At 35.8% G+C, this 23547-nt stretch overlaps 1 protein-coding gene across 7 annotated transcripts in view; it reads left to right on the top strand.

The window, feature by feature from the left end:
* Positions 1 to 17462, top strand: part of PAPOLA (poly(A) polymerase alpha) — a 44096-nt gene extending 26634 nt beyond the window's left edge. For 2 of the 7 annotated variants that reach the window (XM_039551822.1, XM_039551819.1), the window contains exons 13-22: positions 501 to 554; positions 1333 to 1452; positions 2913 to 3022; positions 5742 to 5863; positions 6852 to 6994; positions 8250 to 8347; positions 10834 to 11054; positions 11404 to 11469; positions 13083 to 13157; positions 15272 to 17462. In XM_039551822.1, coding sequence (XP_039407756.1) covers positions 501 to 554; positions 1333 to 1452; positions 2913 to 3022; positions 5742 to 5863; positions 6852 to 6994; positions 8250 to 8347; positions 10834 to 11054; positions 11404 to 11469; positions 13083 to 13157; positions 15272 to 15367 — 1105 coding nt within the window. In that variant the 3' untranslated portion in view covers positions 15368 to 17462. Of the gene's footprint in view, positions 1 to 500; positions 555 to 1332; positions 1453 to 2912; positions 3023 to 5741; positions 5864 to 6851; positions 6995 to 8246; positions 8348 to 10833; positions 11055 to 11403; positions 11470 to 13082; positions 13158 to 15271 lie in introns of all 7 variants that reach the window. The other 5 variants (XM_039551821.1, XM_039551818.1, XM_039551823.1 and 2 more) reach the window with 4 other exon arrangements.
* Positions 17463 to 23547: the final 6085 nt, after the last annotated feature.

Raw genomic sequence — 23547 nt, 5'->3', positions numbered from 1 at the left:
GTCTTCAGAGAATTCCAAAATTGAGATACAAATTTTTTTAACCGTATTTCATAGTGTTATTTTGGATTTTGAACAAATGCATGTGTGCTAACCACTCTTCTCACTATTCAGAAATAATGTTGCAACTAAGACAGATGACATGTAAAGGTAGTAGTGAACAACTGTTTTTTCTTGATTCATAGTCAGTTAAATCCCTGATCTCATCAGGTATTGAAATATTTCAACCAATGCTACATTCCTAACCTTTTATTAAGGTTATTGGTATTACAGTGGAGTTGCAAATGGCCCTAAACTCCAAAATGTTTTGAAGTCTGTTAGTCACACACTTGGGACATAGCCCCTATTTCTACGTAACAAAACTTAATTTAACGTAGGATATATACTTAAACTAATAATCTGTATTTTACAATGTAGAATTTACTGCAAAGTTTTAATATTAAGGTTTGAATGTCTAGTTTTAGAAATATATATAGAATAGCATATTGTCTTTATCTCCAAAGGCATTATATTGTACTTCTAGCAAGTGCACCGACAGAAAAACAGCGACTAGAATGGTGAGTAATCCTTGATAATCCAAGAACCAAATCAAAACAAAAAAACCTCCCCACCAAACATCAAAAACAACAACCTCCCTTCCCTCCCCGCCACCAACCTTGGACACGAGCGAGTATCTAGTGTATCAGGTGTCTTCTTAATGAAGGAAAGTGGAGCTTCAGTGTTTCAAAATTAAATGGAAAAAGATCGTAGAGTTTTGAAAAAAAAAAAAGATGAAAAACTAGAGAGTAAAGGCTGTTGCTTGAATTTTTCCTTAACAGCACTGTCAGGTTTACTTTACAAATGCCTTGTGCACTTTTTTTAATAAGCAGTGTGAGGAGGTATGTTTTCAGTCACTTGAAATGCTGTTTCTCAAAACAAAAATTCCCCTTTCCCATGTTTCTGATCTCTCTTATTAGTGAAATTTTAAGGTTGGCAGGTATTGGGAATTTCTTCACCTCTAAAATTCATCATCTGAGGCCAAAAGAATATTGGATAAATATGTGGTGGCTCCTTCTGACTGCCTTTTACTTGGTGTGTAATGTCTTGTATTTAATTCCATTTGTAAAATCAGGGCACAGAGAGAGCTGCAGGGCATTCTTAAGCTTCCCTTGTGTCAGTTTTTGTAACGCCTTAACTGAAATAATTGATCTGAATTAATCTGGCGTGCACTAATTCATTTGTAGTCTCAAGTATTAATATAAGGAGAATGTTGAGGATTTTATCCTGATATATGATGTTAGATACTTCTATTATTTTCTGTTAATGAGATCTTGTTAATAAATGACATTTATGCAGGGTGGGCTTGGTGGAATCAAAAATCCGTATTCTAGTTGGAAACCTGGAGAAGAATGAATTCATTACACTGGCTCATGTGAATCCACAGTCATTCCCAGCACCCAAGGAGAATCCTGACAAGTAAGCAAACCCATTTTCTTCATTAAATAGGGAGAAGCTAACTAAAATACAATTTCATTAATAAATAAATGGACATTTTTGTAGAATCTTAAAAGGATTAATTTTTAATGAGAGCACCTAAAGGCAAACAAACAATGTTCAGCTCTTCTTAAGTACTATTTGTGAAATTAGGTACTCTTTAATTCTTTATAAAAATGTTTCTGAATCAGAAAATAAGGGGAAGTGTATTTTTGTTAGTAACTGTATTAATTGCATGATTTCTTGCCAACCTGTATAAGTTACTGCTACTTAGTTGATGCTGGCTTAATTGTGAGGAGGCACTGAGAATCTGGGAGAACATCAGGCACTGTAGAATGGAGCTCTTGAGTAACCAAGTTAATTTAATTTTACAAAATTTAGCAGTTGGGATGAATATCACTGAAATTATAATAACTGTTAGAATTTGTCAGGTTTTGGAAACAGTGGAGAGAATATAAAGTACTTCAGATTGCTGAGGATTTTAAATGTTTTTTGGCTCCTTCCTCTGCTACTCCTTTCTCCCCCACTCAAAACAGTGATTGAAGGTGTGTGGGGGCTGAAAACTCTTTTAAGACTTTATTTTGAGATAGCATTGTAATTAATTTGTAAGGAATCGTATTTTTGTGTGAAGTGTGAGAATGGGGGAGAAATTCGTCTTTACTGGGATATGTGAAAAGCCCTGTTATCCTTGCACAGAGCCTTTTCCACACATTAACTGCTTTAGGTACAGTATGGTGCTACTTTTTTTTTTTTAGAGGTTATGTAATTGTTGTATGCATGTTCTGAGTAAAATTGGAAGGAAGCAGGCAGTACCACTTTAGCATCATTTTAGCAGGTGGATACAGCTACAACTGCCTGCATAATCAGAGGCTTCAATTAGCTCTTATTTCAGAGGATTTGATGCAGGCAACGCTTTCAGGAAAGTTTGTCTTCCCAGTGTATACAAAGGACATTCTTTCACCTTCCCATGTGAAGGGGAGCTGTCAAAGGGAGGTTTTTAACTGAAACCTGCAGTTTGTGTTCAGTTACAGCTAAGAAATTTGAGTGTTGAAGACACATTTAGGTTGCGAAATGGAAGTTGCTTAGTTGGGGAATAGATTCTAATTACTTTCGGTGCCTTTATAGTTGCTATGGCTAGTTGAGAGCTGGTTACTCTCATGCTAGTAGCTACATGAGAGGATCTGTATGGGAGCACAATTGGATGGAGTAATCTACTGATGATCTTAGTTCATTTGCTGGAGGTAGATGTATAGTGTTTAATGACTTTTACATTATGAATGAAAAGGGAATGTTGTTAGTCAGCTTTGGTTTTTGCTTTTGTATGTCTAGTTTCCCATTGCTACAGGAGTGAAAATGTATAACTGTTGTTACTGCAGCAAATAACTTATTAAGTTAGTTAATACTGTCAGTATTACATGACTGTTTTATACAACATTTTCCAGGGAAGAATACCGTACGATGTGGGTGATTGGGTTGGTGTTTAAGAAAACAGAAAACTCTGAAAATTTAAGTGTTGATCTTACCTACGACATTCAGTCTTTTACAGACACAGGTGAGTTTTGCTTTCTAGGTGTTCTGGTATTAATAAACTTTTTCTAGGTGTTCTGGTATTAATAAACTTGTTGAAGCTTTTGTCTTTGCTCAAAATATAGTCTTTATTCATAATGCTCATATTAGTAGTAGAATTGTATCTACACAGGGGGATTCAGCCAAGGAGTTCGGGGTTTTATTTAATGAAACACATTTTCAATGAGTTTTAATGCTTCTAAACACTTCAGACTAGTGACTTTCAGTTTGTTCTCATTAAAAGTGATAAAAATTATACACACATCTTGCAGATCTCACTAAAAGTGTGGTACATTATTTTGTAATCTTTATTAAACAGATGAATTAGTTATCATATGCAAACTAGCAAGCATAACCTCAAAAATTCATAGTACAGTTTAAATATTTTTGTTACTTGGGGAAGCTAAATTTATCAGTGGATTACAAAATGTCTTTTATTCCATGGTGTTTCATGCTAGATAATTGATTCAGTAACTTTTACTTTCATGTCCAACACTCAGTGTAAGAGAGCTTTTTGGCTTTCTGATGCTTACTTTTTGATTCACAAAAATAACTTAGTACACACATAAGAAATTTTATAAGCAAAGAATTGGTAACAGCTGGGGAGTGTGACTCCAGAGTGTCAGGAACAGTAGCTTTGATAGATTTATCTAATACATTTGCTTTAATTTTTTTTTTTTTAAACAACAGTTGAGACTCAAGTATTCTGTGTTTACAGAGTTGAAGGATTAGGTTCAAGTGTTACCTAATGCAGCCCTGATCTCTGAATTTCTAAGACTCAGTAAGTTTGAGGAAGCAAGGGAATTGGACACCTTGACACCCCTCTGCCTCACACCTTTGAATGCAATAAATATATAGGTATATTTATAAATCATGCCAAGGTTTCAAAGTGCTTTCTTGCTGTGTATATCTGCAGAGGGGCATTTCTTTCTTGAGAGGTGAAATATTTCTTGTAACTATTAGTGGTGAAGGAGAAACTCTAGCAACTATAGGAACATCATTCTAATTTTTGAGAATTTAGAAAAGACAGTACCTTGGCTGCTGCTTTGAAGGAGTGCAGGAATTCAGAAGTTAGAGTTTCTCAGGTCTTTTATTGTTTATAAACAGATATTTCAGTAGTATACTTGTCAGACATTTTTGTATGAAAACACTAAAACTTGCACTTAAAATTTTGAATGTGATTTATTTGCACTATATTCCTGAAGTTTGTCTAAATAGATGCACTTATAAGTGGAGTACCGTTTCATCAAGATCCTTATAAACTGTGGTGCAGAGTTTTTGATTTGTGAATACACTTCCAGAAGTAACCATCTAGTAAGCAATTTCTCTTTGTGTGTTGTGGGTTTTTTGGTAATCTGAAATTAATATGGGTCTGTCTTCATTGTTTTTAATCCATCCTAAAGACTTCTTTGCCCTGTCTTTTGGAATAGACCCTAAGATTTTATCAAAAGTAACTAAGCATTTTTCAGGATGAAATTAAAGAATAGCTTCCTTTTTTAGCAGGAGCAAGGGGAGGAAGAGAGACATGAAGAGTGATCTAGGTTTTCCTAGTTTCTTGGAAACTTTGATAAGACCTAATGTCAGGAATGATTTAACCATGTCTGGTTTCGCTGAGCATGCTTCTACCTTAGCTGTCACCTGTATAATTTTTTACAAAGAGGCTTTATGAGCTTCTTCAATACCAAGAAGTAGAGCAGTATTCTCTTTAATACTCAGTATTCATTGAACTCTTTGTGTGCCTCACTCTTAACACCTTTTTAATTGCATGTTCACAGCCTATTCAGTGAGATTCCTTAATGTTGTTCGGTAGACAGTGAATAAGGGGGCTACCTCTTGAGTTTTTATACTTAAGATCTACAGAACCATTTTTTATTCATACATCTGCCCCAGCTTTTGTTTAATGTTGTAGAGACAGTCAGTGTGAATTAGCAGGCTTTTCATTTTTACCTGGCTTTACTTGAACCCAGAATCCTGGGTTCCAGTGCAGTTCTTGTACGAGCGCTTACCATGTTGACTTACCAGAAGCAGATGTTCTGAGGTGAAGAGAAATAACTCGTTATAGTACACAAAATTAAAAGAAACAAAAACCAACCAAACAAACCCACCAAAACAACTGTACAAAATTTTTTAAAAAAACGAAAACATACCAAAGCAAGAAAAAAGCCCAACAAAACAGAAAAAACCCAAACATAAATTACTTTTATATAAAAATGTAATGGTGCATGAGTTGTCACGGTAATTTTACTGCATTAGGTGGCACATGAGCACTTAGCTCCTGATTTAAAACCCATTTGTTGCAGGAGCTGTGTAAATAAAATCACCTGTGAAGAAAATAATTTGATGTAAATACTGTAATTCTTTGTGAGAAAATTTTATTTCTGTCTTTAGTCCCTTTGAGAAAAAAATGAACAAGTTGCTTCAGAGCTCTTACAGTTAAAACTTGTTAAAAATAAACTTGTTAAAAACTGTGTGCTTGCAAGACATTTTTCTTGAAAAACAGGTCACCTGTTTCCAAACCAATGTTTGTGTTTGTACTATCAGTGCTAGTGTGGTAGGCAGTTCCCCTTCTTCCTCCAGTGCAAGGAAACATTATTCTTGTTCTTGAGGGTAATAAGTGCTCTGAAATGCAAATTGTTTCTGCCTGGGCAAGTAAGTGGACTTTGCAAAATGCTTCAGTATGTCTTAATGTTACTCTAATTGTGTAGTTTATAGGCAAGCAATAAACAGCAAGATGTTTGAGATGGATATGAAGATTGCTGCAAGGCATGTGAAACGTAAGCAACTTCACCAACTACTACCTAATCACGTGCTTCAGAAAAAGAAAAAGGTAAACTTCACTAATATTTGAGAGCAATGAAAATGCAGTTGCTCTCAAATTTTTGATTTTTAGGTTTACTAATCAAAGAATTAAAATCACATTTTGAGATCTTAATTTTACCTGCAATATGATCTCATTTGAGTGTAGCAGTATTATTAGGTGCACTAGATCTAATACTAGATTTTTGAGAACATCAACAATGTGGATAGTATCTTCTTGTCTGGCTGAATAGTTTACCTGTGTGGCCTATGGTATGGCCTGTGTGGAGAATGGTAACATTAGTTTTTAATTAAGATGCTTCATTGGATTGTTTAATTTTAGTGGAGTCAGGAAGAAGGTGTGGAACTTTGAATTGAACAATTCAGTCTGTTTCAAAATCCCTGCTGCTTTGTATTACCTTAATTTGAGAGCAATACGGGTTTGCTTGGGTTTTTTAATAGCTAAACCACTGTTACATATTCTGTTTTAACTGTAGCTGAATAACATGCTGTATTTCTACAGCTGTTTTATATTGAATGCTGTTTTCAGGACTAGAAAATCTTTATTGACACCAAGTGTAGATCTGCTTCAGAGAGCAATGTAAATATTAAGTAACACATCTCTCTAAGTAGTAGTACTATGTCAGAAAAGGGTCTTTCTTCTCCATGGACTGAGTTCAAATCCTCTTTAAATTCTTTTTATGTACATCAGTTGCTTTAAAGTTAATGAAAGTATTTATAAGCCCACCAAACCAAAGAAATTTGAAATAAAGCTGAAAATATAATCATTAAATACGTTAACAGTTTGGTTTTGAACGTGATTGGTTCAGACAAATCTGTAGCAGAGTTGTGAACATGAAAATGTAAATGCTTGTAGTGGGAGGATAGTGGATTATTTACATGTAAAAGGATTTGAAAATTGTCCATTAAAGTTTGCATTTTGAAATAACTTTAATTTCTGTTGATTTTTAAACCTTTAATTAGACTAACAGAGTTTTCCTTTGCCTTGTGGCTTGCAGCACTCAACAGAAGGGATCAGGTTGACTGCTCTGAATGACAGCAGCCTAGACTTGTCTATGGACAGTGATAACAGCACGTCTGTGCCTTCGCCTACCAGTGCTATGAAGACGAGTCCGTTGAACAGTTCCGGAAGTTCTCAGGGGTAATGAAGACTCTCAGTCTTGTTGCTGCTCTCTCTTCCTGAATTGCTTGTGTTAAATACATGGCAAATACTGCATGCATGAGATAGCTACTGTTACCAAGGTGGGAATGTTCCAAATTGGATGGAGATTGTAGGCACTCTTCTTTCCAGTTTGAGCACTAGAGTGAAATTTTGGGAATAGGGAGCATGGGACTGAACTTGAGATGAGGAGTTCTAAAGTTGGATAAAAATGCTTAGAACACTATACGAAAACCTGGGTCCTGCAGTAAGGAGGGTATGATAGGTTGTGAGGGTGAGTAAGTAATTTTTTGAGTTTTGAATCCAAGTGTGAGACAGTAGAGAGGTTTAGATTTTCTGTCTGGGAAATCAGTAGTGCTACTGCTGTTACTGATGATACCTATGCAAAGTAAGCTTAGGAACATAATTTCCCCTCTTAGTTTCAAAGTGTACATAGTAGAGTTTTCTTAATACTAACTTTCTGTATTAAGTCTTTTCCTACATTGACTCCAGTTTGCCCCAGTAAATGAGTTTAGTCCTTTCTTTGAAGAGTCTCATGTTCATCTCTTTGATACATATAGAAGTTATCATCAATCTCCTATAGTTCAGCAGTATTACACATATATTATAGGGCATTGTATAGGACTAAATACTTGACTTAGTCCTTTTGACAAGTGTTATTTTAGTTATTCTACCTTGGTAAATGATTAACAGTAGTGGATACCACTATCTGTGCTATTGAAATGAGTCTGTGATACCTAGGATATCACAGGTGAAGTGGAAATTGATATTAGACACATACTGCTTCCCAACTTCTTGAAGATTAAAAGAGGATCATTTTTGTGGTTGGTCACTTGAAGCCCCAGACCTTTGCTTGGGTTGATTGGTTTTGTTTCATCCTTCAGTAAATAGTTGCTATATTTTCCCCTGCACATTATTTGGGTGGACACTGCCTTAATTTTTGCCTGTCTTTTAAGCACAAATGAGATAAAAATAAAATGAGACCTTTTCCTGGTCTCAAAAACTCTCATTGAGTGATTTAAATTTAATATTTGATATAGCTTCCATTGCTTGAGTTTGATAGCAGATTGCCAATGCTCATTTTTACCTTTTTACTGACATAAGTTCTGCTCTGTAATGTAGGTAAAATACCAGCTGTGGTTAGTGGTCACACATACGATGTGATGAAAGGCAGATCATGTAGCACCATAGCTTTACTAATGTTTTCAGTGGTCCAAAATTTTTCTCTTTTTAGCAGAAGCAGTCCTGCGCCAGCTGTAACAGCAGCATCTGTGACCAACACACAGGCTTCTGAAGTCACTGTGCCACAAATAAATTCCAGTGAAAGCTCAGGGGGTAAGGAAAATGGCGTAGCATATTGTTTCTGTTGAATTTTTGGTAATGTTTATAAGGCAGTTTTTCTTCCAGTTTGAGTCTTCTAGTCTTTACTTAACACATGCTGTAATGTATTCTCCTTGATATGCATAGTTCAATAATTTCTTTAGGATTCAGAAAATCATAGAGGAATATTTGTGCTGTGATGTTTATTTCTTTTAGGGATTTATATTTGCCATTCACAATAGCAGTAGTGTTCCAATGACCTAATGCAGGTCTATAGTTTGTTTGGCTAAATGAGGAAAAAACTATCTGAAGCTGGAAGAACAATATTTATATTTCTTTTTAATTCATTATGTAGTTAAACTCAAGGTGGTTCTGTACTGTCTGTATGTAGTCTGTGCTCCCATGTTCCCGCTCCTTGTGCTTCATGAAATTGATTCTAGGAATGAAAGAGACTCAGATGTAAGCAGAAACACGTTCCTTACTGCTGTCTGTTCAGATGTGTCCCACCATGTGTGCTAACTTTATCCTCCATTTTTCTGCAAGAAAAAGTACACTTTACTTAAAAGTAATTAAAAAATTTGACTTTTTAGTCAAAGAATAAAAGCATCTGGTGAAAATGTTCTCTTAGAGTCAGCTACTCTTCTTTTTTGATGGAGCTTTAGCTGTGTGCAAGGAGCAAATCAGAAATAGATGGAAAAGGGGAGTGACTGGTTAGCCTTTCAAAATGAAATCTCTCATTTCACTCTTGATGTGTGGCATGGTTTAGTCTTACTTCTCTCTGATTTTTATCGTGTCACAGGTGCATCAGTGTGAGTAAGTTTGTCCATGAGCACTAAATGGAGCTTAAATGGCGTGACTGGTTTTTGGATTTGGAAGCATATCAGAAGTTGTTCATTCTTATATTTTGGTTAATCAAAATGTTAATCATCTGATAGTTGTTAATGAAAAATTTCCTCAATGTATTTTTTCTCATCTTGGAGCATCTCCCTATGTGCGCTTATTGGTTTGAGGTAGGCAATTGATGAGATAGAGCTTTGTCATATGGAGCATTTTTCAAAAGGATGTATATAATATCAATTCTTTATTTGATGCTCTGTGACGACTTCGTATTTGTCACTGCATAATCTAAGCCTGAGAAGTGATAAACTTCATTTTTGAGTGAAAAAGGGAATATCAGATTGCTCTTGGATTTAAGGCAGTCTTGGCAATGCATACATATGGCTGAGTACAGAAGCAGTAGAACTTCAGGTACCACAAATAATACAGCTGTATTAGTAGAGAGCTCTGCCTGGGCTCATGTAGCCTGCCTCAAGCAGGGTTAATCAGGCTAAGCAGAGTGTCATTGCCATGGCTACCCTGTGTCTGGTACAGGACTTCTTTCTCAGAATCATAGAACGTTAAGGGCTTGGAATGGACCTAAAAGGTCATCTAATCTCAACCCCTCCTGTCATGGGCAGGGACACCTCCCACTAGACCAGTTTGTTCAAGGCCTTAGCTAACCTGGCCTTGAACACTGTCAGGGTTGAGGCATCCAGAACTTCCCTGGACTACCTGTTCCAGTGTCTCACCACCCTCTCGGTAAAGAATTTCTTCCTAATACCTAATCTAGACATCCCCTCTTTTACTTTGTACCCATTACTCTTGGTCCTATCACTACAGTTCCTGACAAACAACCAACCCCTCTTTGGCTTCCCTGTAGGTCCCCTTCAGATACTGGAAGGTTGCTGTGAGTTCTCCATGCAGCCTTCTCTTCTCCAGGCTGACCAGCCCAAACTTTCTCAGCCTGTCTCTGTAGGGGAGGTGCTCCAGTCCCTCATATCAACTTCGTGACCTCCTCTGGACTTGCTCCAACAGTTTTGTGTCCTTCTTAGATTGGGGACACCAGAACTGTACGCAGCACTCCAGGTGGGGTCTCACAAGAGCAGAGTAAAGGGAAAATCCCCTCCCTCAACCTGCTACCCACACTCCTTTGGATGCAACCCAGGCCATGGTTGGGTTGGCTTTTGGTGCTGCATGAGCACATTGCCAGCTCACATTGGGTTTTTCATCAACTACCACCCCCAAGTCTTTCTCCTCAGGGCTGCTCTCAGTCACTTCTCTGCCCAGCCTGTGGGTGTGCCTGGGATTGCCTCAACCCAGGCATAGGACTTTGCACTCTCTTTATTGAATTTCATGAGGTTTGCACTGACCCACCTGCCCAGCCTGTCCAGGTTCCTCTGGATGGCATCCCATCCCTCCAGTGTGTCAACTGCACCACACAGCCTGGTGTCATCAGTGAACTTGCTGAGGGTGTACCCAAGTTCAAGAATGAGCTTGAAAATAAACTGCAGTGTATGCACACCTGCTGTTCCAAATATGATGCTTACACCATTAACTGTACCACTTCCTTGATGCCTGCTTGATGTCAGGGGTTTTGGTTAGAGACCAAAAATACCAGTGATTGAACTGAAATGATTGTGTCGACTCCTCTTGTTGAAGATCTTTAAATTATTTGTCCATAGGTACTTCAAATGAAAGCATTCCTCAAACTGCCACACAACCAGCCATTTCTCCACCACCAAAGCCTACCATCTCTAGAATTGTTCCCTCAGCGTATCTATTAAATCCATCACCAAGAAGTTCAGGAAATGTTGCAACAAAAATGCCTAGCCCTGTCGCAGCAGTGAAAAGGACATCTTCTCCCCATAAAGAAGAGTCTCCTAAGAAAATTAAAATTGAAGAGGTATTTGAGATTTTGAGATCATACCATAGCAATGTTCAAAACTTTGAATATTCATTTCACCCAGAGTGCTGATTCTCATATTCCAAGTTTCAGATATTTCCTAATCTGATTGCATTGCTGCTTGATGTTTTCAGCTTGCCAAGTGTCTTTTATTTTGTTGATACTCATCACATGACACACAAATGCTTAGAATCTAAATTCTTGTCTTAAAAGTAATTATTTTGGTAAGCCTATATTATGCTAGGTCTTACAGCTAATTCTGTCCTTATAACACTTCGACCTTATTTTCTTGTTGATTTTTTAAAAATATGTTTTATGATTTGTGATAGTTTCTGTGTTTGCTTTTCAGCAGGATGAAATAAGTGAAGATACTAGCTGTATAGATTTGAATGAACATGAAAAAATGGAAACTAAGGTATCTATGCCTAGACTATGTGTATATTAATTGGGACTCTTCCTTGTGAAAATTACTGTGTTTCTCTCTAGGAATGACTAAGAGTGTGTCTAGATATAGACTCTCCAGTAAAGATATCAAAATGATATGTTATTTTTTTAATGTTTATATCAGTATTATTGATGAATTGCAGTCCATTGCCTGCTGCCATGCTAGGTTGAGCCTGGATCCAAAGTCACATAGGACTGTCATTTCTTTGCTGGTCATTCATGGTGAAAAAATTAGTCGTCATATTTATATTTCAGGTTGTTAAATTAGATCAGGGATGTGTTAATATGCAGTGTTTTGCCTGATCCCAAACCTTATGTATGTTAATAAGTGAAAGAACAATTGTCCTATGTATTCTACTGGGAGTTTGCATGTTGGGCTGAGAATCCTAAAGCCAGCCACCTTGTTAGCTTTTTAGATAAAAAAATTTCAAGTGATGGTAAATAAATCTTCTCTGGCAGTGAAATTACTGTGTGAAGTTGCAGCATGCTCTTTGAGGACTTTGGAGATTCAATGTGGTCCTCCACTATCTTGTAATTTAGCAGACAATTTTTCTGCTTAGTGGTGAACAGAAAGGTGACAGACTCTTTTTAGCCATATGATAGCAGCTCTCCACTTGGGATTTTGCAGTTTTTATGGGCACGTTCTGTTGTCTCTGGAATACTCTGGAAATTACGCTTATGCTTAAAAGTAAGTTCATTGGTTTATAGCTTCAATGCCCTGTAGAGAGGAATTGTATCTTATTGGGCAGTCACCTTGAAATATCTCTGAACTTAAGATAGGTGAGGGCAGAAATACATGTAAGCACTTAATCCTTGCTTCAAAAATAGATCCACTGGATACAGATCATTATAAAAGACATAGATAATCCTGTTAGTTTTTATTGGCAGTCTCCTCTAAGTCTTTGTCCTTAATATTTATGGAAAGAAATGGTGGAATTAAATTTCTTAAATTAACAAAAACATAGGTTTTCTTCCACTGAAATGCATGGCTTTTTTTAGGGTATGGTTACTAAATGGTACAATTTGAACTAGCAGACTGTTTTTATTAAAATGAGAATGTGCCATTGTCCTGCTTTAGTCCTGTAGTCCCACTGTTGTACCTGAAAATTAGTCTCTGACACTCATCTATTCATTTAGAAAGCTGATTCAACCCATTAAAGCAGCAGGAAACCTTTTGTGGGAGGATGGCAAAAGCTGTGGAAAAGCAGTTAAATTTTTAAACAAATTCTGTAGCTTTTCACGTGATCTTCCTTGATAATACACTCTTTGTCTTTAGTGAGTTGAATGATATGTAATGTGTTGCTATAGGATTCTGTATGAAAGGTGTTAATTGGTTAAACAAGTGACAACTGAGAAGTGATGTAGCTTGTGTTGATGTCAAATCCCTAATAAGTGAAACATTCTCCAGTGTGGTGGTTCCTCCAATATAAAAGGAAGGGTGTCAATGCAGCAAGCACCAATGCTTGCGTTTTTCTTCTGCTGTTTTCTTTTGCACAATATAAAGCATTCTGGAGTTCTAGGAGTTCTATATAAGTAGCTCATTGGAAGTGGGTGTAACTGTGGTGATGTTTTTGGTATTTTCAGGAGCAAATTGAGACAGAAGTGAATGTTAATTCTCAAACAGAAACTCTTCAGACAACTTCTCTGCAAGCTCCTCAGGTACTGTTTTTAAAAGCAATACTGCCGTGCATGTGTGTATATGCTAATCTGTGGTGAAAGCATTGAAACTGAAATGAGTCCAGACGTTAAAAATAAATGTATAATTTTAAATATAAATCCATTGTATGGAAAGCTACTTGTTGTTACTGTCACAATTTTTGTGTTTTAGATGGTCATTGATCTTATTGAATGTGCATTGTAGCTAAACATGTATGGCTTGCCATACAAACTGACCGAAGCTGGATTCGCTCTTCTGAATTGTGCCTTCAAAGTAAGGGGTTCAGTTTATTCCTTTGTGCTTTGCACATCACAGAATAATCCTTTCTAACAAGGAAACAAATGCTTTAAATAGCTGCTGCTCAAAGATATCCACGTAGAGGTTGAGGATGTAAACTGAAATGTAACTTCAGATTCTAATATTTGGTACAAGAGAGAAGTTGCAAGCTTGTCGCTCCTTAGCCAGCTTGTTTTAGCAGTGTAAAGTCCTTTGGAAAACAGTAAGAATTCTATGCCATTTACTTAAATTTTTGTTTTTAATATTTTAACAACTTTTAGAGAGCACATCTGTGTCTTACTAGCATTTTTAAGCTTCTCCTAGTGCTCTGTTGATTCAAGTATCATCATCAAAAAGTATTTTATGCACGCTTGAATCATTAAAGTATGTGTAGTAAATGTGTTGGTTGAAAATGGAGATTGTTGCAATAGTGATAATGGTATTTCTTACTGGAGATTTTGAACTGTATGAGCAGTACTGAATAAAGATAACAAAATTGTCTGGCAAAAACTGTAGATGCTACATGGACTTCCAAAACTGCTTCAGGGAGGTTTTTAGATCATTTAGTAAGTACACCAATTTTATTTCATCTGTTGTTGAGGGGGGATTATATAAAGCTTTGTAGCTTTTTTACAGATTATGTAGTTGTTAATTTAGCAAAAGTAGTCTGGAAACTACAAAAGGATGGTGAGCCTCTTCTGTCATTTTTTGGTGTTCTTGTTGGCTTTGTTTAAAACACTGTCCATGTTGCAGAAAATAGAAACATGTCAAACAGCAGATCGGCACCAACCAGGGGGTTACTCGGGGCAGGGGTGATGCGAGGTTCAGAGCTATTTTGCCCTGGGTTCTTGCTGCTTTGTGCTTTGCTACTGCATCAGTCAGTGTTTACTTGATTGATTTATTTTTAATAAAGCAGCAATTAAGAGCAATCATTTTAATGCAGTTTTCCACCTGTATCAAATGTACCTTGTATAAATTTTTAATATTTATAACGTAAGAAAAAATGTTATGATAAATGATGTGAAGTACTGCATAATAACTGGCTTATTGGGATGGCAAATCATGTGCCATAGTGGAAGTGCTTAAAAAAAAAAAAAACCAACCCACCCCAATCTTAGAGGCTTATAAGTCAAGTGAGATATTAATGAATCTCACTGAATCTTGAATGTGTTTCTTTTCTGTGTTTTCCTTTTGTTTGCTTTAGATGTCATTTTGCTGAATGGTATTTAAGTCTTTTAAGTGAGAAAAAAGTGTTCAGGTTCTTGTCAAGGTGGAATTCTTAACACATTCATACAGTACCTTTTTAGAGTTTGTTACACCTTTTTCATGCAAATCTGAACCAATATGAAAAATTGGAAATTTGACTGTAAAGAGTTTTTCAGCAGTCTGGAATGTGAATGTATGAAGGCACACACTTTGCATTGGGAACTGTTTTCATCACTCATCTGTAAGGGCAGAGACTTAACACTGAATTGTTAAAAGGCATTTTTTAATACTAAACATGTAGATCAGATAGTAGATGTCACTGATCAAGCACCCTTATTATGTAGATGTTTAACTACAATACAGGTTATTAGTAGTCCCAGCTTTATCTGCAGCACTTGCTAATTTCTTGCAGTTGTCAAAAAGGGAAAAGCACACAAAGATTCTTGTACTAATTTTCTTTAGTAAAGACTGTGTAAGCAAAGGAAATGCCTGCTTCTCTGTTTATAATCTGTAATTATCTTCATATATTCCTAAAAAGTCTTCTAAAAATCTTTGTTTTAAAAGTTAATGCCAGTTACTACAATATTTTTATATTTGCGGAGTTAAAATACAACCAAACTTCTTTTCTTTTCAGAAAACACCCAGTACAGACCTTTCAGATATCCCTGCTCTTCCTGCAAATCCTATTCCTGTTATCAAGAATTCAATAAAATTGAGATTGAACCGGTAAAAAACCACCTCAGGGGTCCATAAACAGTATCTGCCAACTCAACCTGTTGTCTTCTAATGGTAGAAAAAAAAGGAGAACGGAGGGTGCAAGACTAGAACATAATCGCAAACGGATTTAGGTATATTTTGTGCACTTCCCTTTCTGGACTAAAGTCGCCGCTTGATTGGAAGTCCAGGTTAGTATGTGAAGCCAGGAGTACAATTAATGTGTTAGCAACAGTTACATTAAATATTTCGAAGGATTACTGCCTTTAAAAACATGAACACTATTTGTAGCCATATTTAACATTGATTGAATTTGTTTGATGCATTGTTTCAAAATTGAGATAAAACTGGCATAAGAATCCCTTAAATGCACTTTTATGTACTTTTTTATTGGAGTATGACTAATTTTAGATCTTTAGCTGATAAACTTCCATTTTATTGAAGAATCTCTTCAACAGTAGTAATCTGCAAATTGGATGAAATTCTGTGATATACTATACATTGAAAACAAAGTGTATAGTATATTTAGTTCAACTGCCATCAAGCAGCAGTAAGTCTTTAAAATGTAATGTCAAATCTTGGGGTCAGAAGACGTAAGTTGAGAAAGTAATTGGGAAGTTTTGGTATAGATGGGACATGATTAAGACGTGGTCTACTTTTATTTATAGTATTGTTTTAAGGTGCATACAAATCAGCAATCAAACAGTAAATAAACTTTCTTTTGAGCTAATTGAACTCCTTATTCCCTTTTTTAATCCCTTTATTTCTTGGGAAAAGCTTTTGCATTTAATGTTGGGGGTTGTTTTGTGTTTGTTGTTTCTTTTTTTTTTTAATTATTTTTTCAGCTAGTATGCACCATATAGGACAATAGTTATTTATACAGAATAAAAACAAGCCATGTACTCATTTGGGTTCCCTCCTGCCCCTTACCTAGTTGTAATACCTTGTGGCCTCTAGGCACAAATTCAAAATTTGTCCCATGACTAAAGTGTTTAGGTAAATATTGTGTGCCTGTGAAATACACCACCTGTCTTGATGGCCTTTGAATCACTAAATATGATTTTTGTACACTCCATAAAGGTCCCATATGCATTAAAAAGCTTAAAATTTTAAATAAAGGCAAAAAGATTTTTCCCGAAGAATTTTAACCTTTTTATTTTTAGATAGTTCATCACAAACAGTTTTACATACTGAACAACACCAAATTTTTAAAAATCATATTTCTAGTAAGCACTTGACATCTAGTAAGCTCTCTTAACCCTATTTTTTGTTCTTGTAGTTCTATCAAAAAAGTAACAACTTTTTCTTTTGAAAGAACTGAAGCTCTCACAGCAAAGAACAGCAGTATTTGAGGAACATGAGGGATACCAACAGTAATACCAGATGTAGATAACAAACTTCATGTTACTATTACTTAAGTCTGAAATATGTGGGATGTCAAATCATACTTCCCATACTTTGATTAGCATGTTTTACGAACTCCCTTCTCCCATTGTGCTCCATCCTATTACACATGCATCTTTCATGTTACAAGTCAAATTACTTACACTCTTCCCCTTATCCTTCTAAATTAATTCTCCAAAGTCAGAGTGTAGCTTATCTTCTACTTAGGCTGTGCAGTAACTGAAGGGGTTTTTTTTTTGCCATTTGTCTAAGATGTCTAGTATACAATATTTCTCTTTTCCTTGCCCTGTGCAGCCTGCTGTCGTCCACCCCCCAAAGAAGGTTATATCTTAACAGTTGAAGTGTACAAGCTGTCTGTGTATTTTGTGTAGCTATGGAGTTTAGATTGAAATTGCCAGGCACAAATTTAGTCTTGTCATTTTGTTTACACATCGGAAAATCTTTTTCATTTTATTAAACGTTTCATGTAACTGCACCCAAGTTTTGCCAAGCTGGAAACTTGGAACCTTTCTGTATAGTGACTTTTTAATTCTAGTTTTCATAACCTGGAGATCAGACTGTTGCTTTCGCATGATGTACGTAGTGTCTCATGACTGGAGTTTGCTTTGTTTTATAGTATCTGTACTCCTTGTATTTTTCAAGAGCTATTTTGTAAACAGATGATGTATTTCTCCATTGAAAACACAATAAAAAACAGCACAATCCCACGGTTGTCTGATTTTTCTGAATGGACTAAATTGGTTTTACTTTCTTAATTCTTACTTATCTGTTAAATTTTCTGCTAAGGCAAAATACAGTATGGCCTAAAGGAAATATAGTAGATAATGCTTATTTAGTGAACCTTCATATATGTTTCCTATAGGAAGTGGAAGTAACACTCAGAAGGATGTTGGGTTCTAGCTATTAAAGGGCAAGTTTGTGGATTGTGCAGTGTCTTGGTGGGGGCAGAGTTGCCAAAAACACACCAAACATTTTAAGGGCATCCATTCCATCTCTACGTCCTAAAGTCTTGAAAGTGGACAAAACTAGAAGAAACATGTGCCTAAACAGTTTGGGGGTGCACTATTTTCTGCAAAAGTTTGAACTTTATTTTTTAAAAGCATTGGCTTTAAGAGTTTTGTTAAACTTTTCTTGCAAGTGCCTATTCTTTATGTCAGCAGATGGCACTATTTCTCTTCTTGTCAAGTAGTTTGAGCGTGTCCTGAAATAAAAGTAAAAATTACAAGTAGCTGTGCATCACTTGATTGATCTTTGTATCAGCATGAGCCCAATCCTCTAAATGCTTGATATGAGTAACTTTAATAAGTAGTCTCCTTTTGACTAAAATTTCTTTAACTGCTAAAACCACTAGTGATTATGGTTTTCATACTATAATTGCCCTGCCTAAAACAATAAACCTTTCTGTTGTGTATATTTTTCACAGCATGCAATTGCTTGTCTTGTTTAAAACAGATTCATCATCGTTATATCCTGCCCACCACACCTCTCTTTTATCACAGCTGATGATGTTATTTATGGCTTTAATATGTCTTTTCTTTACTCTGACCAATAAAAATCTGCTAGCAGATACACACATTTCTGTTTAATATTTTTCAGTTTGCTGGCAATAGGTTTCAATAGCTTTTCTCAGTTGCCCATCATCAACCTCCTGAATTAAGTTCACTGACTCATAAGGATCTGCAAACAAGAAGCTGAAAATTACTGTTGTAGCCAAAATAATTAACATTAATAAGCCATGGTTTAACAGATGGCTTTAGACATACTGATTGGAATCAGACATTTGAGTTGATGAGTTCTAGCTAAAGTTGTGCTTCCTTTCTGTAGGTAGTATGTGTGCATGCTGCTTCTTATTAAATGCACTTCTTAGTGTGTTTCTTAATTTTAGGGTTTTTTTTTGGTTTGGGTTTTTATTAAACCACAGATTTTTTAAACTTGTAGCTACAAGTATGTGATAACTGCGTAGTAATGAATATCAATTGTTAGTAAATGTATCTTAATGGGAGAATGAATTTTATTGACAGTAAAAGATGAAACAGTTCTTCAGCATCTAGAATAACCAAAAGTAATTCAGAATTACAAGAACACACACAATATTGATTCTGAGCCAGAACCTATACTTAAATGCATGAAAAACTACTGTGATAGTTACTGAGGAAGCAAAATATGTTTATCCTTATAAGAGATGTTGTTTGGAAGTTGTGTGCATTTCTACAAAAGGTATTTTGCATATTGTAGTGATGCTGGCATAATTTATGTAAGTTTATGAACACACTGGTGAAGTACCTTTGCTATGATTCATCGCTCTTTGCCATCATTGTGGCTGAACAATACTTACCAAATTTCATCACTTATTATGCAGGTCTCGATGATACAGTCAGAAATGCCTGAATGCACATACATTAGCTGAATACTTGGTAGGTTCACTTTTTTTATAGATCCAGTATTCATATTGGAAAAATGTCAGTAATAAACTGATTCTAGTTTACTTTAATAATCATAGTAGAATTAAGTGTCTGTTCAATAGAAACAAACCATCTTGGTTTTGTAGGTAGAGGCAGATGCAGTTGGATACGTCTGCAAAGTTCAAACTAATCATTTGAAATATCTACAAACATCTAATACTGTCACCAAAAGAATGCAAACTTTAATGTGATACTTCAGAGGACATGTTTTATTATGAGAGAGATAATATGGTGAACCACTGCTGGACTGTCCACCTGTGTTTTGGATATTTAAACTAAGGTGTGTTTTTTTTTTTTAAATAAAGTTTAGGTATATTTTTATTGTTCTAACCAAATTTGGGAATGCTGTCTTTAGGTAACTTTTTTTTCTGCCTTCCATACTTAACGAATTAAGCAGATCACAGATTCTATGGAGCAAGTCTGGATATCTTAATTACCTCGGTATTTTTATGCTCTCTGTTCTAGTGCAATGTTTAAAATAAACTAAGAATGACAAATGTCTTACATACTGTATTAAATTTTTACCTCATAGAGTACTGAATTTTTAAAAAGTCAAATTTAAGGGTATAGTAATGGTTGGGAAAAAATACTTTATGGTGTATGTAGATATTATTAAGCTTTGGTTTTGCAATAAATTACTGCCTCTAAATAAGAGCCAGGAAAGTAATAGGAAAGGATAAAGAGGAAAATTTCTGTTGATAGAAGGTGATAAAAGCCCCAGCCTGTTAGGTAGGAAAAGCTGCATTTATTTATTTAACTTAAAAATTAACCAATGCATTTAAACTGCCCCATGATCACTGTGGCCCACACAGATACTGGACAGCATACAAGTGCAAATGCCATTTTTGCTCTCCTATTTGTGATCTAGGATTCCTCTTTTCTGTTTGTATTTTTAGAAGTAAATTGCCTGAATAAGGTCACTTAAGTAAATTTTTACATGCCTAAAGTCTACACATCATATGTGTTCAGTTCATCTAAGGTTATTTCTGTAGCACTCACTTCAGTTAGGGTAAAACACTAACCTAAAGCAGATAAAATTATTAAAGTTGAATGGAACGTTGGGTCAAGTACCCTTTATTGACTGGGCACTTCAAATGGCATAAAGGTAACGCTGGAGGCAAGGTGGGCAATCCTTGATCTTTGAAAAACAGCTTGCCTTTCTCCCCATCTCTCCCCAAACAGAAATTTGATTCTAAGTAAACACAGTAAATACAATATTTCTTAAAACACCGTGGAAGAGTTGCGCTGTGTCTTCTGCTCCAGCATTCTCCGCCCTGTGCCCTGAGCGGTGTTTGGTGCCGTGTGCTTCCAGAAATCTGGCATGCGCGCTGTCCTTGTTTGCGTTCTCAGTCTGCAGCGGAGCTGTTAATAAAGAGATTGATGATAAAGTTGTCAAAAAGAGACAGTTGGACAGGACTGCTCACCATGAGTGACAGAGGGCACGCTCTGCCTTCACAGCCGAGAATGCTGCCCCCAGCAGAGAGCCGGCCATGCCTGGACGCTGTGCCAAGCCTGTTCAGCGCATGGGGAGAGGAGCTGCAGCTTGTATCAAGGATTTCAATTAGATTTTGAGCTTGTGCTCTTAAAGTGGGATTTCTCTTATTTATGATCAGCATGCAATTTTATAAAAACTTGATGTCCTCTTGAGAATAAACATGGTTTCATCAGTGATATAAAGGCTGAAATTTTTGAGAATGACCTCCTAGGCCTTTTAAAATATTTCATTGTGGTCTGGTTCAGTGAAGTGCAATGGAGATTCTTAAAATTAGCATTTTTTGCTTTTGTGGGGAATAAATGAATTATACATGTACTCAATCTAGATATTAGCTTCCATAGGAATCTCCTGCCAAGATATCATAAACTTGATTCAACTCAGTCACTTGGTTGGAATAAGAGAAGCACAGGATGATGGATGGAAGCATTCATTGTCTCAGCCACAGTTTATCATCTGTAAGTTTTATCCCTCTACAGTGTAAAAAAACAGTGAGACTGATAAAACATTTGATAGTTTAGGCCATCTGCTCACACAGTATATTAGAGTTATTAGTGATTATTCCTACTGTTTCTTAGCATCACCCAGAACAGTGTGTGGACTGTCTATTCACTAGTGATCACTCTGATCACTAAATGCAGTATCTCAACTGGGAGTATTTTTTTTCTTGTAGTATCTAGTCCTTGTAGGTAGTGAGATAAAAAGATCCTTACAAACTGAGTCAAGAAAAATGCCTTAAAAAGCTGTTTCAATGTTTTGCTTTTGAATGTATTTATGGGAAGATGATCAATCTTTTTGGTCTGATTGCATTTTAAGAGGTGGTAGATCATTTTCTGTAGACAAATTGTACAAATATTAGTATAGACTTTTTCTAGGATATTTCCCACAGGACATCATTTCACTTTTTTTTTTTTTTAGTAGTTTACTGTTGAATTAATAAATTCATTCTTTATGTGTTCTTTCTCAAACAACAAAACACTAAGAAAAGAGCTGCTTCTGTTCAATGAGCCTTTGACTTCAATAGGGATGAAATAATTTATAGTAATTGCTGTAAATAAAAAGTGTTTAATTAATTTAGTAGCATTTTTCTAGTAGTTTATGTTGGCACAAGGAATTTTTTCCCTCTTTTTAAATTTTTCATCTTGACTTAGGCTACTTAAAAAAAAGGGGCAAAGTTTGTTCCATGAAAATGCAGGCTTAATTTTGGAGAATCTCAAGTCTGTAAATTAATTGACCTAAGAAGACTTTTTTGGTTGTTTTTTTTTTGTTTGTTGGTTTGGTTTTGGTTTTTTTTTAATGTAGGGATGTAAGCAAACTCACACTTGCATTTGTGTTTGTTCTGAAGGTGTAGGAATTGGTTGATAACCTCAGCCATGGTTGTTTTAATAGGAGCTGTCTAGCCAGAAGCACACCAGATGTTCTGTCTTTGCAGATAAAGTCAAAATGCAAGTTTGATCTAGCACCATTAGGATTTTTTTTTTTTTTAATGCTTAAAGAATGCTTTTATGTTTGATTAACTATAAGCTGTATTTTTAAAAATGCATGGAAGTCACACTTGGAGTTGTAATCACTGTGGTGTGTTGACTTTTCCTTTCTGGCCTGTTAGATTTTCAAGGGTAATCTGAGCATTCATTAGGGAAGTAGGCTTCTAGGTTTGTTTAAAATAGAGACATCTTTAGCTTTTATTATTTTTTAGTGTTCCAGTGTCACTAACTTTTACTGTCAGCACCCACTGTTATGTGTCAAACTGAATGAAACATGCCTTACCTGGCAACATCAAAAACTTCCAAAGAATTGTGAGAATGAATTGTCCATTCTTGTGCATTCCATCAATGTCACATGTCATCACCGTGTTCTTCAGCTATTAACACCTCATTTTGATGCTTCCTGTTATGAAATTATTCTAGTGGTTTATTTCCTTCAAAATTAAAAGGAAGGTGTGCATATTATTTTAAAGGTGAAGCAATTTTTACGTGTCTCTATAAGAAGTATATAATGTGTCAGCAAACACACAAATCCCAATAATAACTCATCACTACGGTAGTTCAAAGCAGATTGTTTGAAAGGCTGGCTCACAGCAAAGACAAAACTACATTCTGATCCTGACTTGGGTATGTGTGACCTTGGTAGGGCTAGTGACTCCTTCTTCAACTTCTTTATATAAGAAATGAGATTAGTCATTATCAGATGTTTCACAAAGACTGACTGTTAGCATTTGAGAATGTCTGGGAATTTTCATATAGTAGATACTTTGTTCCATTGGGTTCTCCTGTAGGCATGAATCACATACCACTTGAAACTCATATGCTAGTTTTCCAGTCTTTCTTTTGTAACAGATATATCATCTTTATGTCCTGCTGTAAATTAGTTCTAAGGAACATGAAGGAGGAAAGGTTCCTGTGCATGCTATTAGAACAGTCTTCCTACAGAGGAAAACAACAAAATTGGGTGACTGGGTGCTGTTCTTATATGAAGACACACTGCATCCTATTTTGTCTTTTTAAAAAAAAGTATTTTAATATAAACACACAGACCCACATTTGGTGGTTTCCCCCCCAGGAAAAATGGAGGTTTAGATCCTAAAAGCTTTATGTCTGTTTGCCATTCTGATCATCAGCTATTTTAATCCTTGTATATGGTTTAATGCTTGTGTATGGTTTGCAGGCTTTCTAGCTCCCTGATACCTTGCTGTGATGCATATTGAGTGTAACTTACCTGAAAATAAATTTTAGCTACTCCCTTTTTCAGCTTCTGACAATACGAACTAAAGATGTTGCTATGATTTGATGTTAAAGTCCTCTGTGCAAATTAAGGTGCAAATGAGACCAAGTATTGGCT

Source organism: Corvus cornix, chromosome 5 (assembly GCF_000738735.6).
Source record: "Corvus cornix cornix isolate S_Up_H32 chromosome 5, ASM73873v5, whole genome shotgun sequence".
NCBI classification, from domain to species: domain Eukaryota; kingdom Metazoa; phylum Chordata; class Aves; order Passeriformes; family Corvidae; genus Corvus; species Corvus cornix.
Note: the sequence above shows the minus strand (reverse complement) of the source record. Positions and strands in the feature narration are given on the sequence as shown.